Genomic DNA, 16,527 nt, shown 5'->3' with positions numbered 1-16,527 from the left:
CATTCCTGACTTTAATAATTTAATAATCTTTAGGGGCCTCACGGTAGCATGGTGGTTAGCATCAATGCTTCACAGCTCCAGGGTCCCAGGTTCGATTCCCGGCTGGGTCACTGTCTGTGTGGAGTCTGCACGTCCTCCCTGTGTGTGCGTGGGTTTCCTCCGGGTGCTCCGGTTTCCTCCCACAGTCCAAAGATGTGCGGGTTAGGTGGATTGGCCATGCTAAATTGCCCGTAGTGTAAGGTTAATGGGGGGATTGTTGGGTTACGGGTATACGGGTTACGTGGTTAAGTAGGGTGATCATTGCTCGGCACAACATCGAGGGCCGAAGGGCCTGTTCTGTGCTGTACTGTTCTATGTTCTATGTATTGTCATAAGTAGGCTTACACTAACACTGCAATGAAGTTACTGTGAAAAGCCCCCAGTCACCACATTCCGACACCTGTTCAGGTAAACTGAGGGAGAATTCAGAATGTCCAAATGCACTAACAGCACGTCTTTCGGGACTTGTGTGAGGCAACCGGAGCATCCAGAGGAAACCCACGCAGACACAGGGAGAACGTGCAGACTCCACACAGACAGGTGACCCAAGCTGGGAATCGAACCTGGGACCCTGGAGCTGTGAAACAACAGTGCTAACTACTGCTACTGTGCTGTCCATGGCAGTGACTTGTAGGTGATGGGCAGACTTTGGGAAGTCAGGATGTGAGTTACTCGCCACAGGTTTCCAAGTTTCTGGTCTGCTCTTGTAGCCACAGTATTTATATGGCTCGTCCAGTTCAGTTTCTGGTCAATGGCAACCTGCAAGATGTTGGTAGTTTGGTATTCAGTGATGGTAATGCCATGTGTGTCAAGGGGCAATGGTGAGATTTTCACTTATTGGAGATTGTCATTGCGTGGCGCTGGTGCTACTTGCCTCTTGTGAGCCCAAGTCTGGATATTGCCTAGGTTTTGCTGCATTTGGACATGGACTACTTTCAGTATCTGAGGAATTGTGAACGATGCTGAACATTGTGCTGTCATCCGTGAACATCCCCACTTCTGACCTTCTGGATGGGAGGTCATTGAAGCAGCTGAAGTTGCTTGAACCTAGGTTCTGATGCTGTAACTAATAGAAACACAGAATAAACTTAATTGTTTAAATTAACTATCATAAAAATGCAGTAGAACAAGATTGTACAGAAGTCAACATTTGAGTTTTTCTTTTTAGGTATACAACATTGTCTTACAGAGCCCCTGAAATGATTAATCTTTATGGAGGAAACTCAATCACGACAAAGGCTGATATATGGGTGAGCAAAACTTTCAAAATTTCCCAGGACTTGAGAAACATTGGTTTTGTAAGACCATTGTGAGAATAAGAAGGTTGCACCTTGAGTGAAATTCCATGTGGTTGAAACCAGCAGCAGGCTGCCAGGAAGGAGAGCTAGGGAGGTCAGCTGCTTGATGGATAAAGGTAGTCTGGAGAAGATATTTGGTCTTGCAAATACGGTGAGCTTGAAGAGATCCTGCAGAAAAACTGAAGTGCGTTCAGAGTGAAGACAGAGGAGTCTGGAGAGAGGTTTGACCTGGTGGTAAAGGAAACAATAGCTTGGTACTGAAGCTTTTGAGGGTGGTTAAGATATTGTAGAAGTATAATAGAACCAGTTGGCTTCAGCATTACATGTACCATTTTGCACCGTATGTGGGAGTATAATGCTGCCATCCAGAATTGCTTGCTCTAGCTATTGTATGTGAAAACACCTTTTTGCCTGAGAGTTTTTTGAGTATCCCATTCCATTTATTGGCTCAAATGTGCTTCATTATTTACAAAGATTAACACTGCCCTCCAGTGGCACAATGATTTTTCATTTCGTAATTTGCATATTGTAAAGTTGCAAGTCTCTTTCATAATCAATGTGTAATTCTAACACAAGTCAGTGTCAAACCAAAATAATTTGATATTAAACTAGTTCACTTCCTCTGGTGTTACAGACAAAATTATTAATTTTATCTCCTGCCTAATTTCTGTTTGCCTCTGTCTTTTTCTCTTTTTTCTCTTTCTCTCGTTCTCATTTTTTTTCTCCTCTCCCTTTATTCTCTTTTTCTCGTGTTCTCAACTTCAGGTCTGTCCCTTATTGTGATCAGCCATAGAATCATAGAACTTACAGTGCAGAAGGAGGCCATTCGGCCCATCGAGCCTGCACCAGCCCTTGGAAAGAGCATTAAGCCCACACTTCCACCCTATTCCCATAACCCAGTAACCCCACCTAACCTAAAGGCAATTTAGCATGGCCTATCCACCTAAACTGCACATCTTTGTCACAAACGCGTGACCAGAATTAAACCTGTAGATGGGTTTTGAAGAAATGAATATTATTCATTTGAATATTTGAAGAAATGAATCATGAATTACATGATTATTTAACAAAATAAATCGCTATTTTTGGAATCCGCATGGCTGCCGTGTTGGGACTTGGCTATTTATCACAGTTTGCTCAAAGATCAATCCTTCACCGTTTTGAACTTGGGTTCTAAGTTTACATTGTGAAGTGAATTGCCATACAAGAATTAGATATGTATGTAGACATGAATTGTTCCTGATCTAGCTAATTGCAGAACAATTGCTTCAGGCTGAGAGAAAATAACCTGAGTTAATAGATTTTATTTTGTGCGAACAATAATAGTTGCAATGCAGCTCCTCTAAATGTGTGAAATTTAAAATTAAAAATTTGTTAAAAATCAATAGTTACAAGTATTTCTTGACATATGTTTTTGGAGAATTTTTAATACAAGCTAGCTGATTTAATCTGGTACCTGATACAATATTTGATAACTGCAGGTATGTAAAACATAGCTGCAATATGGAGCTTATCACCTGGAGTACACTTGATAACATTTTGGGTTGCTTTTATATTTTCTGTAATCTTATAACATCAATTGCCTACTGTTACAAAGAAAGTCTGCTTAAATTAAATCTAATCTTTTTTTAAAAGATATTTTTATTGAATTTTTCATCTGTGTACTAAGCAAGAGATGAGCACAAGACGGTTGCATGTACAATTCACATGTTCCCCTTTCATTGGGCCTTTCTTCCACCCCATCTTTTTCTTTTGCTGTTCAGGCTGCATTTTGGGTCCTTTCTTCCATCGTAGATGTTGTCGGCTCCCTTCCATTTTGTATTTGTTGCTGTCGCCCCCCGCAATCGTTCCCTGGGTTCCTTCCTTCTCTCCCCCCCTTTTTGTTCCTATCTGCTCTGTGTGGTTCTGTCTCCCCTCGTTGCCCCTCCCATTTTATCCTCCATTGGCCTTGAACAGGTCTTGGAACAGGCTGATGAATAACTCCCATGCTTTGAGGAAGCCCTTGACCTACCCTCGGATGGTGTATTTGATCTTCTTCAGAGGGAGAAATTCCGACAGGTCTGCCAGCCAGTCTGCAGCTTAGGTGGTGCTGCTGATTGCCAGTCGAGCAGGATTCTCCGGCATAAGATTAAGGAAACAAAAGCAAGGGCATCAGTCCTCTTCATGTGTAGTTCTGGGTGGTCCGACACCTCAGAGACTGCCACTCATGGGCACAGTGCCATCCTCACCCCCACACCGTAGACATCGCCTTGAAGACGGCTGTCCAGAACCAGACAAGTCTGGGGCAGGCCCAGAACATGTGGGCGTGCTTGGCCAGGCCTCCCTGGCACCGTTCACACTTGTCCTCCACCTCCAGGAAGAACCTGTTCATTCTGGTTAGGTGTGCCCTCTGCGCCGCTTTGAACTGTGTGAGGTTTAGCCTTGCACAGGAGATTGGCCCGGCTCAGTGCTCGCTTCAAAGTCCCCACCTTACTTCCATCCCGAGTTGACCTTTCCATTTCTGTCTTGCTCCATCTAGTGGTGTCGTCACCCTTTCTAACAGTCACCTGTAAATGTCCCCACAGTTCCCCTGCTCCATACTGTCAGTGTCCAGCAGTTCCTCCAGCATTGTGTTTCTATGGGGCCTTGGGGTACCTCGTCGTCTCCTTGTGGAGAAAGTTTCTGATTTGTAAATGTCAGAGCTCCTGTCCGTTTGGTAGCTCCAGTCTTTCTGTCAGCTTGTCCAGGGTTGCGAGTCTGTCCCCCATATAAAAGTCCAGTAAGAAGTCTTACAACACCAGGTTAAAGTCCAAAATGTTTGTTTCAAACACTAGCTTTCAGAGCACTCCTCCTTCCTCAGGTGAATGACCACATCATATAAAAGTCCTGAACCGTTAGCGTCCCCCAATCCTTTCTCCACTTCTTAAAAGTAGCGTCTACCATGGCTAATGCGTATTTGTGGTTACCACAGAAGATGGGGGCCATGGTGGACACCTCAGTTAAGCTGAAGTGCTGTTTCATTTGGTTCCATGTTTTTCACGTAGCAACCACCATTGGGCTGTCTATTGTCCCCACGACTGGCGTGTCAGAGCCATCACTGAACCGTTTCATCCCCAAGTCCCCATCCGGGGGCTCAGAGATGTATAGTCCCTGTTAGAAGGCCTCAAATGCTTGGTTGGCCTTTTTTAGTTTGGCTACCAGTCTGCCTCTGCTATCCTTTACCTGAGCTATCTCCCTCATGGCTGCCTGCTTTCTCAGCTGGTGAGCCAACAGGTGGCTAGCCTTCTCTCCATGTTCATAAAAGGTCCCTTGTGTCTGCTGGTGTTGGTGCACTGCTTTCCCGGTGGATAACAGGTTAAAGTCCATTTGTAGCTTTTTCCACTCCGCCAGGAATTCTACGGTCGGGGCCTTGGAGTACCTTCTGTCGACCTCTAGGATGGAGTCTATCAGTTGTTGCCCATCCGCCCTCTATTCCCTATCCCTACGTGCCTTGGAGGCTATAGTCTCCCCCTATTCATTGCCTTCAGTGCCTCGCAGAACGTGGAAGGGAAGACTTCTCCATTCTGGTTGTTAGTAATGTACTCGCCCATGGCCTGAGATGTTTCCTGGCAGAAGACCTTGTTGGCCAAGAAGTCAGTGTCCAACCTCCATGTGAGGCGTTGAGCACGGCCTGTCTCCAACTTCACATCCATGAAATGTGGAACGTGGTCGGAGATGACTATCGCAAAGTATTCTGTTCTTACTATTTTCCCACTGTAAAGACGTTGATACGGGTATATGCCTTGTGCACTGGTGAAAAGAACGTGAATTCCTTCTCACCAGGGTATCGGAGCTGCCAAGTGTCCACAGCCCCCATCTGGTCCATGAATGCTCCCCATTCCCTACCCATGTCTGTTTTCTTTCCCTGTTCTGGGATTTGATCGGTCTGTCAATGGGTTCTGTATACAGATGAAGTCCCCCTCCCCGCCCCATGATCAGACGGTGTGTGTTGATGTCGGGGATTTCCGCCATGGTCGTCTTTATAAAGTCTGTGTCGTCCCAGTTGGGCGCATGCACGTTTACCAGTACTACTGGTGCCCTGTCTAGGACACCACTGACCATGACGTACTGTCCTTCTGGGTCTGTGACCGTCCTTGTCGCTGTAAACATTGCCCCCTTGCTAATCAGGATATCTGCAGCCCTTGCCCTTCCCTGTGGTCTGACATTTTGTTCCAAAGCGAGGTGATAGAGTCCCGGGTAAACGCGCTTTCCTCCTCTGCTTCGCCCTCAGCACCGTCTTGTCTGCCTCTTGTCCAGGCTGTTCGTCTCAACAAACTCGTCCACCTCTGCCGCGGTGTTGGAATAGTGTTCCTTATTTTCGAACATGTCCCAGAGCCTGGCTGGGAACAGGATTCCAAATTTCACTGCTGTTGTACAGGGCTGATTTCGTCTGGTAGAATTTGCCCTGTGCTTTGCCAGGTCTGCTCCAATGTCCTGCTGGACCTAATTCTATATCCTTCCTAGCTGCTCGACTTTGTCTGCCTTGCCTACCACAGGATCCTCTCATGATCCAGGTAATGATGCAGTTTTGCAATTATTGCCCTTTGTTGTTTCCCACCGCTCTGGGCTTCGGTCGGAGCAATCGGTGTGCCCTGTCGATCTCCAGCAGTTTGGAGAAGCTGTCCCTCTCCACTAGATTGCCCAGCATCTGGACCACATAGCCCATCGGGTCCCTGCCCTCGATCCTCTCTGGTAGACCCACGGTCCAGATGTTCTGGCATCAGACCTATTCTCCTGGTCCTAGACAATCCTGTTGCTCTGGTCCATCAATGCCTTTTCCAACCTGAGGATCGTCGTCTCCTGAGCCTCCAACATCTCCATTCCATCGATCACCATCTGCATGGCGACCTCCGTCACTGCCACCTTGACTGCCACCTGGATTTCTACTTTTGTCGCCCTCCCTCATTGCTGTCAGGTCCTTCGTCAGGAATGTCTTCCATCCATCTCCGGGTGGAGGGAGGCCTTTGTTTGGGCCATCTGTCCCCTCTCTCTGGGGTGGCCAGGCACACCTTGCCTCATGGGTCTGCCAACTCGTCCACCCGCTGCTCATGCCCTTTCCCTCCGCTGCTGCCATCTCCTGTTTGCTGGTGTGTTGTTTCTATCATTTTCTCTTTCTTAACCGTGGGTGAGATAAGTCCATATTTTCAGGCTAATTTATATTAAAAATGCAAATTTGGTTGTGTTCTGGAGGAGAGCCACCTGATGTGCGTCTGCTCAGCACATCACTGGAACAATTAAGTCTATTCTAATGTCGAACATTTTAATTGAATGTTCCTCAGATTGAAAGGACAACCGTAGAAGTTGCTAATCAATCCGTATGAAATGCATCCTCTGAAACAAATAGAATAGAATCCCGACAGTGCAGAAGGAGGCCAATTGGCCCATCGAGTCTGCACCGATTCATTGAAAGACCCCTTACTTAGGCCCAATCATTCTATTCCTGCAACACTACCCTAAGGGGGAATTTAGTCTGGCCAATCCACCTAACCCGCACATCTTTGGACTCGATAGGTTTGAAATAGGTAGAGGTATAGCTATTCTTATATATTTGTGTTGAGTGGTTCTGGTGGAATCTAAATTGAGCATTGATGAGTAGGTTATTCCAAGTGTTGCCTTCTCATTGCCAATGACATCCTTCCATTACTTTATTGATAATTGTATGTAGACTGACTGAACGATAATTGGCTTGTTTATTCTGCTTTTTATCAACTGGGATTACTTGGGCAATATGCCACATTATCAGATAGATGCAAGTGCTACAGCTTGAAGCAAAGGTGTGGCTAGTTCTGGAGCACATGGCCTTTGCTGTATCTAATGAGCTCAACCATTTCTTGATTTTCAGTTGAGTGGATCAAATTGGCTGAAGATTAGCATCTATGATGTATGGAACTTAAGGAAGTAGCCAGGATGCATTATCCACTTTGAACTTCTAGCAATAGATACTTGTAATTGCTATTTACTTTTCACTGAATTTCAATTTGTGGTGGAGCATACCTATTGAATTCGTCTGTGAATATATCTCCATCATGCAAACTTGGAAATAGGTTTGAAATGAGTAGGGAACATCTGGGGATGTGTCAAATTGGAAGAGTTATCCTACAGACTAGTTGAGCAACAGCTTGACATAGTCATACTCCCCTAATCATACCTTATTACCAATGTCCCAAACTGTTCCATCATCCCTGCTTATAGCTGTCCCATTGACAAGTCACAGCCACCAGTGGTGATGGCACAATGGTATACTGTCAGGCTGGAGTCCGCAACATTGACTCTGGAATTAATGAAGTCTCATGTTCTCGGGAATCTTTGTGCTGATTACCACCTACCATTCTGCCTCAGCAGATGAATCCGTGCCCTTCCATGTTGAACACCATTTGGAATCGGATAACAAGGGCACAAAATGTACCCTTGATGGTCTTCAATGTCCATCAAAGACTGGATCCAAATTTGCAATTCTTCTCTGGCCACTGGAGAGGTGCCAGAGGACTGGAGAACCGTGAATGTGGTCCCACTATTTAAAAAAGGCTGTAGGGATAAGCCAGGGAACTACAGACCAGTGAGTCTCATGTCAATGGTGGGGAAACTAATGGAGAAAATTCTGAAGGAGAGAATCTGTCTCCACTTGGAGAGGCAAGGTTCGATCAGTAATAGTCAGTATGGCTTTGTCAGAGGAAGGTCATGCTTAACAAATTTGATTGAACTTTTTGAGCATATGACCAGGTGTGTAAATGAGGGTAGTGTAGTTGATATAGTTTTCATGGATTTCAGCAAAACATTTCACAAGGTGCTGCAAGGGAGACTTGCAAAGAAGGCAAATGCACATGGGATACAGGAGACCTTGGTAAGGTGGATTCAAAGCTGGCTGAGCTGTAGGGGACGGACGGTGATGACAGAAGTCTGCTTTAGTGACTGGAAGCTAGTGTCCAGTGGCGAACCACAGGGATCTGTGCTGGGTCCCCTATTATTTGTCATTTATATAAATGACATAGCTGACTATGTGGGCGGTGGATTCAGTAAGTTTACAAATGATACAAAGATAGGCCGGGTAGTTAACAGTGAGGCTGAGAGTCAGGAAGATCTAGATGGGATGGTCAAATGAGCAGAAACGTGGCAGGTGGAATTTAATCCTGGAAAGTGTGAGGTGTTACACTTTGGAAAGAGCAATTTGACGAGGAAATATTCAATGAATGGCACCAGACTGGGAAATCCTGAGGAACAAAAGAGACCTTGGTGTGTTTGTAAATAGATCTCTGAAGGCAGAAGGGCAGGTGAATAGGGTGGTGAAAAAGGCATATGTACACTTGCCTTATCAATCATGGCATAGATTACAAAAGCAAGGAAGTCATGTTGGAGTTTTATAGAACATTGGTGAGGCCTGAAGTACTGTGTGCAGTTCTGGTTGCCACATTATCGGAAAGATGTGATTGTACTGGAGTGGGTGCAGAGGTGTTTCACCTGGGGTGGAACATTTCAGAAGAGAGGTTGGATAGGCTTGGGTTATTTTTGCTGGAGCAGAGAAGACTGAAGGGCGACCTGTTAGAGGTTTACAAGATTATGAGGGTCGTGGACAGGGTGGATATGGAACTGCTGTTCCCCTTAGTTGAAGGGTCGGCTGCGAGGGGATACAAGTTCAAGGTGAGAGGCAGGAGGTTCGGGGGGATTTGAGGAAAAGCTTTTTTAGCCAGAGTGGTGACTGTCTGGAATGCACTTCCTGGGAGGGTAGTAGAGGCGGGTTGCCTCACATCCTTTAAAAAGTACCTGGATGATCGCTTGGCAAGTCTTAACATTCACGGCTCTGGTCCAAGTGCTGGCAAATGGGATTAGGATTGGCAGATCGGGTGCCTTTCATGTGGCGGTGCAGACTTGATGGGCTGAATGGCCTTTTCTGCACTGTAATTTTCTGTGATTGATGTTTTACTCTTGATTCATTTTGGAATTGGACACACTTATTTTTCCATGCAAGCTTCTGAAAAGATTGAATTGCTTCTTCAACTTGAAGATCTGTTCCACATTTTCAGCAATTTAGCAAGTAACGTTTTGTCATGAGATTTTCCTTTTAAAAATAAACATAGAAACAGAGAAAAAAAATAGGAGCAGCAGAAGGCCATTCGACCCTTCAAGCCTGCTCCGCCATTCATTATGATCATGGCTGATCATCCATTTCCATCGCCTAATCTCACTTTCCCCCATTTCCTATGATCCCCTTTGCCCTAAGTACTTTATTTCACTGCTTCTTGAAAGCACACAATGTTTTGGACTCGATTCCTTCCTGTGGTAACAAATTCTACAGGCTCACCACACTCTGGGTGAAGACATTTCTCCTCATCTCTGTCCTAAATGGTCTACCGTATGCTCAGACTGTGACCCCTGATTCTGGACGCACCCACCACCGGGAACATTCTTCCTCCATCAACCCTGTCCAGTCGAGACTTATTTTATGGGGTTTTTAATGAGATGTTCCTCATTCTTCTGAACTCCAGCAAATACAATCCTAACCCATTCAATCTCTTCTGGTACGTCAGTACTGCCATCCCTGGAATCAGTAATCCGTCTGGTAAACCTTTACTGCTCTCCCTATATAGCTTGAACATCCTTCCTCAGAAAAGGAGACCAAAATTGCACACACTATTCCAGGTGTGGCCTCACCAAGGCCCTGTATAATTGCAGCAAGACATCCCTGCTTCTGCACTCTAATCCTCTCACAATGAAGGTCAGCATACCATTTGCCTTCTTTACCGCCTGCTGCACTGCATGCTTACCTTCAGTGACTGGTGTATGAGGACATCCAGGTCTCGTTGCACGTTCCCCTCCTAATTTATAGCCATTTAGGTAATAATCTTCTGCCTTGATTTTGCTACCAAAATGAATAACCTCGCATTTATCCAAATTGTACTGCAATTACCATTCATTTGCCCACTCATTCAACTTGTCCAAATCACACTGAAGAGTCTCTGTCTGTATCCTCCTCACAGCTCACCCTCCCACCCAACTTGGTGTCATCTGAAAATTTGGAGGTATGACATTTTGTCCCCTCATCTAAATCTATGATATATATTGTGAATAGCTGGGGTCCTTGTACCAATCCCTGCGGTACCCCATTAGTCACTGCCTGCCAATTTGAAAAAGACCCGTTAATTCCTACTGTTTGTTTCCTGTCTGCCAACCAGTTTTCTTTCCATCTCCATACACTACCCCCAATCCCATGTGTTTTAAGTTTGCATGCTATCTTTAATGTAGGACTTTGTTAAATGCCTTCTGAAATACACCACATCCACTGGCAACACTTCATCAGTTCTACTAGTTACATCCTCGAAGAATTCCAGTAGGTTTGTTAAGCATGATTTCCCTTCATAATTCCAAGTTGACTCTGTCCGATAATGCCACTGTTTCCCAAGTGCTCTGTGATAAAATCTTTGACAGTGGATTTTAGAATTTTCACCACTGCTGAATCAGGTTGACTGGTCTATAATTCCCCGCTTTCTTTCGACCTCCCTTTTTAAATAGTGGAGTTACATTAGCCACCCTACACCTGCAGGGCTTGTTCCACAGTCTCTATAGAATCCTAGAAGATGATCAATACATCCATTTATTTCTAGAGCCACCTTAAGGACCCTGGGACAGATTATCTGGCCCTGGGGATTTATCAGCCTTCAATTCCATCAATTTCTCCAACACCATTTCTCTACTGATACTGATTACCTTCAGTTCCTTCTTCTCACTAAATCCTGCATTCTCCAACATTTCTGGTATCTTATTTGTGTCCTCATTTGTGAAGACAGGACCCATGTATGTATTTAGTTGATCAGCCTTTTTTTTGGTCAACCTGTAATACATTTCCCTGTTTCTGACTGTAAGGGACTTACATTTTTCCTCACCAATCTTTTTCTCTTCACGTACTTATAGAAGCTTTTACAATCAGTTTTTATGTTCCCTGCAAACTTACTTTTGTACTCTATTTTCCCTTCTTAATCAATCCCTTGGGCCTTCTTTGCTGAATTCTAAACAGCTCCCAATCTTCAGACCTGTTGTTTTTCTTGGGCAATTTGTATGCTACTTCCCTGGATCGAATAATAATCTTTTGTCACAAATAGGCTTACATTAATACACAATCAAGTTACTGTGAAAAGCCCCTAGTCGCCACATTCCGGCACCTGTTCGGGTACACAGAGGGAGAATTCAGAATGTCCAAATTACCTAACAGCACATCTTTTGACACTTGTGGGAGGAAACCGGAGCACCCGGTGGAAACCCACGCAGACACTGGGAGAACGTGTAGACTCGACACAGACCGTGACGCAAGCCGGGAATCCATCCTGGGACCCTGCATCTGTGAACCCACAGTACTAACCGCTGTGCTGCTGTGCTGCCCATACTATCCCTAATTTCCTGTGTAAGCCATGGATTAGCCACCTTTCGTGTTTTACTTTTGTGCCAGACAGGGTTAAACAATTGTTGTAGTTCCTCCATGTGCTGTTTGAATGTTTACCATTGCCTATCCATTGTCATCCCTTTAAGTAACATTCCCCGATAGATCCTCAACTCGCGCCTCATTTTATCATAGTTACCTTAAGATTCAGGACCCTAGTCTCAGAATCAACTACTTCACTCACCACGTTGATGAAAAATTCTATCATATTATGGTTGCTCATCCCCAAAGGGGTCTTGCACAACTAGATTGCCAATGGTTCCGTTCTCATTACACAGAACCCAGTCTAGGATGGCCTGTTCTCTAATTGGATCCTCAACATATTCTTCCGGAAAACCAACACGCATCCACTCCAGGAACTACTCCTCTGTGGGATTGTGGCTAGTTTGATTTTCCCCAATCTATATGCAGATTAAAATCACCCAGAATTACAGTTAGAACATAGAACATAGAACAGTACAGCACAGAACAGGCCCTTCGGCCCTCGATGTTGTGCTGAGCAATGACCACCCTACTCAAACCCACGTATCCACCCTATACCGTAACCCAACAACCCCTCCCCTTTTAACCTTACTTTTTAGGACACTACGGGCAATTTAGCATGGCCAATCCACCTAACACGCACACCTTTGGACTGTGGGAGGAAACCGGAGCACCCGGAGGAAACCCACGCACACACGGGGAGGATGTGCAGACTCCGCACAGACAGTGACCCAGCCGGGAATCGAACCTGGGACCCTGGAGCTGTGAAGCATTTATGCTAACCACCATGCTACCGTGCTGCCCCTTGTTCCTTTATCACATGCATCACTAGTTTCCTGTTTAATGCCATTCGCAACAATCTCACTGCACTTTGGGGGTCTATATTTGATGCCCACTAACGTTTTTTACTCTTTGCTGTTTCCTTAGCTCTACCCATACAGATTCCACATTGTCAGAGCTAATATCCTCCCTCACTATTGTGTTAATTTCCTCCTTGACGAGCAATGCAACCCCACTGCCTTATCCTTTTGTCTGTCTTTCCTAAATACCGAATACCCCTGGACATTCAGTTGCCATCCCTGGGCACCCTGCAGCCATGTCTCAGTAATCCCGACTATATCATACCCGTTCACATCTTATTTGTGCGATTAGTTCATCCACTTTATTGCGAATGCTCAGCGAATTAAGGCACAAAGGCTTGTCTTTTTAACATTACAAGTCCTGCTCTTGATACTTTTCACTGTGGCCCTGTTTGAATCTAGCTCTTGGTTTATCTGCCTATCACTTTCCTTATTCCCTTTTCTTTCTTTTGTTTTTGTCCTTGTTTCTTCCTCCTCTGGCTCCTTGCATAGGTCCCCATCCCCCTGCCGTATTAGTTCAAACTCTCCCCAACCACTCAAGCAAATACTCCTCTTCAGACACCAGTCCCAGTCCTTCCCAGGTGTAAACAGTCCAGTTTGTACTCGTCTTACCTCCCCCAGGAATCTGAACCCCTCCCCACACAGCATCTCTTCAGCCACTATTTGTCTGATTTATCCTGCTATTTGTACTCTGATTAGCAAGTAGCACTGGTAGTAATCTTGAGATCACTACCTTGGAGGTCTGTCTTCTCAACTTTCTTCCTAACTCCCTATATTTCGCTTTTAGGGCCTCATTCCTTTTTTTCTACCTAAGTCACTGGTACCGATCTCTACCATTTTTTTTTTGTAAAATATTTTAAGGCATTTGTGATTTTATAACAGTAACGGCAAACCATATACAAACGACTATAAACATAGTGCAAAGACACTCTATCTCCCTCACAGGTCCCACCTCCCTAAAACTGTAATCTAGACTAACCCTCCCCCCTTACTGACAGTTAATTTTCTCTAAAGAAGTCGCCAATGGCTGCCACCTCCGGACAAACCCTAGCATTGACCCTCTTGGGGCAAACTTGATTTTCTCAAGACTGAGAAAGCCAGCCATGTCATTGACCCAGGTCTCTGATTTCGGGGGCTTCGAGTCACTCCATGCTAACCGTATCCATCTCCGGGCTACCAGGGAGGCAAAGGCCAAGATGTCGGCCTCTCCCGTCATGTGTATCCGGTGAATGACCTTACTTGAGAGTTACAAGTTAGCCAGGAAGGACGTAAAGGGAGAGTTAAGAAGAGCGAGGAGAGGACACGAAAAGTCATTGGCGGATAGGATCAAGGAAAACCCTAAGGCTTTCTATAGGTATATCAGGAACAAAAGAATGACTAGAGTAAGATTAGGGCCAATCAAGGATAGTAGTGGAAAGTTGTGTGTGGAATCAGAGGAGATAGGGGAAGCATTAAATGGATATTTTTCGTCAGTGTTTACACTGGAGAAAGACAATGTTGTCGAGGAGAACACTTGGGTTCAGTCGACCAGGCTAGATGGAATTGAGGTTCAAAAGGAGGGGGTGTTAGCAATTTTAGAAAATGTCAAAATAGATCAGTCCCCTGGGCCAGATGGGATTTATCCTAGGATTCCCTGGGAAGCCAGGGAGGAGATCGCAGAGCCTTTGTCCTTGATCTTTATGTCGTCTTTGTCGACAGGAATAGTGCCGGAAGACTGGAGGATAGCAAATGTTGTCCCCTTGTTCAAGAAGGGGAGTAGAGACAACCCTGGTAATTATAGACCTGTGAGCCTTACTTCGGTTGTGGGTAAAATGTTGGAAAAGGTTAAAAGAGATAGGGTTTATAATCATCTTGAAAATAACAAGTTGATTAGCGATAGTCAACAAGGTTTTGTGAAGGGTAGGTCATGCCTCACAAACCTTATTGAGTTTTTTGAGAAGGTGACCAAACAGGTGGATCAGGGTAAAGCAGTTGATGTGGTGTATATGGATTTCAGTAAGGCGTTTGATAAGGTTCCCCACGGTAGGTTATTGCAGAAAATAAGGAAGTATGGAATTGAAGGTGATTTAGCGGTTTGGATCAGTAATTGGCTAGCTGAAAGAAGACAGAGGGTGGTGGTTGATGACAAATGTTCATCCTGGAGTTCAGTTACTAGTGGTGTACCGCAAGGATCTGTTTTGGGGCCACTGCTGTTTGTCATTTTTATAAATGACCTGGAAGAGGGTGTAGAAGGATGGGTTAGTAAATTTGCAGATGACACGAAGGTCGGTGGAGTTGTGGATAGTGCTGAAGGATGTTATAGGATACAGAGGGACATAGATAAGCTGCAGAGCTGGGCTGAGAGGTGGCAGATGGAGTTTAATGCGGCAAAGTGTGAGGTGGTTCACTTTGGAAGGAGTAACAGGAATGCAGAGTACTGGGCTAATGGCAAGATTCTTGGTAGTGTAGATGAACAGAGAGATCTCGGCATCCAGGTACATAAATCCCTGAAAGTTGCCACCCAGGTTAATAGGGCTGTTAAGAAGGCATATGGTGTGCTAGCCTTTATAAGCAGGGGGATTGAGTTTCGGAACCACAAGGTCATGCTGCAGCTGTACATAACTCTGGTGCGGCTGCACCTGGAGTACTGCGTGCAGTTCTGGTCACCACATTATAGGAAGGATGTGGAAGCTTTGGAAAGGGTTCAGAGGAGATTTACTAGGATGTTGCCTGGTATGGAGGGAAGGTCTTCCGAGGAAAGGCTCAGGGAATTGAGGTTGTTTTCGTTAGAGAGGAGAAGGCTGAGAGGTGACTTAATAGAGACATATAAGATAGTCAGAGGGTTAGATAGGGTGGACAGTGAGAGTCTTTTTCCTCGGATGGTGATGACCAACACGAGGAGACATAGCTTTAAATTGAGGGGTGAGAGATATAGGACAGATGTCAGAGGCAGTTTCTTTACTCAGAGAGTAGTAGAGGTGTGGAACGCCCTGCCTGCAACAGTAGTAGACTCGCCAACTTTAAGGGCATTTAAGTGGTCACTGGATAGACATATGGATGAAAATGGAATAGTGTAGGTCAGATAGGCTTCAGATTGTTTCACAGGTCGGCGCAACATCGAGGGCCGAAGGGCCCGTACTGCGCTGTAGTGTTCTATGTTCTATTGTATCAGGCTGAGCCTGGCGCATGATGTGGACGTATTGACCCTGCTTAACGCATCCGCCCAGAGACCTGCCTCTATCTCTCCCCCTAACTCCTCTTCCCATTTGTACTTTAGCTCCTCTGCCTGTGTTTCTTCTGACCCCATGAATTATTTGTAGATGAGACCTTCCCCTCTCCCACCCATACTCTAGAAATTACCCTATGTTGTATCCCATGTGGAGGTAGGAGAGGGAAGGTTGGAACCTGCCATCGCAAAAAGTCACGAATCTGCAGATATCTAAACCCATTCCCTCCCTTCAACTCAGTTCTCCTCTAACTCCCCCAAACAGGGGAAATTCCCATCTATAAACAAATCTCCCATCCTCCCGATCCCTGTTCTCTGCTATCCCCGAAACCGATGGTTGCTACAGATTCCAAACCGATGCTGCCTCTGCTCTCACATGTTTCCTCCACTGCCCCCAGACTCTCAGAGCTGCCACTACGACTGGGCTTGTGGAGTGCCAAGTTGGTGAGAACGGCAGAGGTGCCGTGATCAATGCCCCTAAACTCGTGTCCTTGCAGTATGCTGCCTCTACTCGCTCCACACCGACCCTTCCCCCACTACCCATTTCCTATTCATGGCTATATTTGCAGCCCAGTAATAGTTGCTAAAGTTCGGCAGTACCAGCCCACCCTCCGGCCACACTCCAGCATCACCGTCTTCGCTCGTGGGGTTTTATCCGGCCACACACAATCGGAGATCACATAATTTAGCCGCTTGAAA

At 45.5% G+C, this 16,527-nt stretch overlaps 1 protein-coding gene across 5 annotated transcripts in view; it reads left to right on the top strand.

The window, feature by feature from the left end:
* bmp2k (BMP2 inducible kinase) overlaps nt 1-16,527 on the top strand; it is a 184,547-nt gene that overhangs the window by 105,527 nt on the left and 62,493 nt on the right. For all 5 annotated transcript variants that reach the window (XM_038791806.1, XM_038791805.1, XM_038791808.1 and 2 more), the window contains one exon: nt 1,208-1,289. In XM_038791806.1, coding sequence (XP_038647734.1) covers nt 1,208-1,289 — 82 coding nt within the window. The remainder of the gene's footprint in view (nt 1-1,207; nt 1,290-16,527) is intronic.

Source organism: Scyliorhinus canicula, chromosome 3 (genome assembly GCF_902713615.1).
Source record: "Scyliorhinus canicula chromosome 3, sScyCan1.1, whole genome shotgun sequence".
Classification (NCBI taxonomy): domain Eukaryota; kingdom Metazoa; phylum Chordata; class Chondrichthyes; order Carcharhiniformes; family Scyliorhinidae; genus Scyliorhinus; species Scyliorhinus canicula.
The sequence above is the reverse complement of the archived record's forward strand: the minus strand, read 5'-3'. Positions and strand labels throughout refer to the sequence as shown.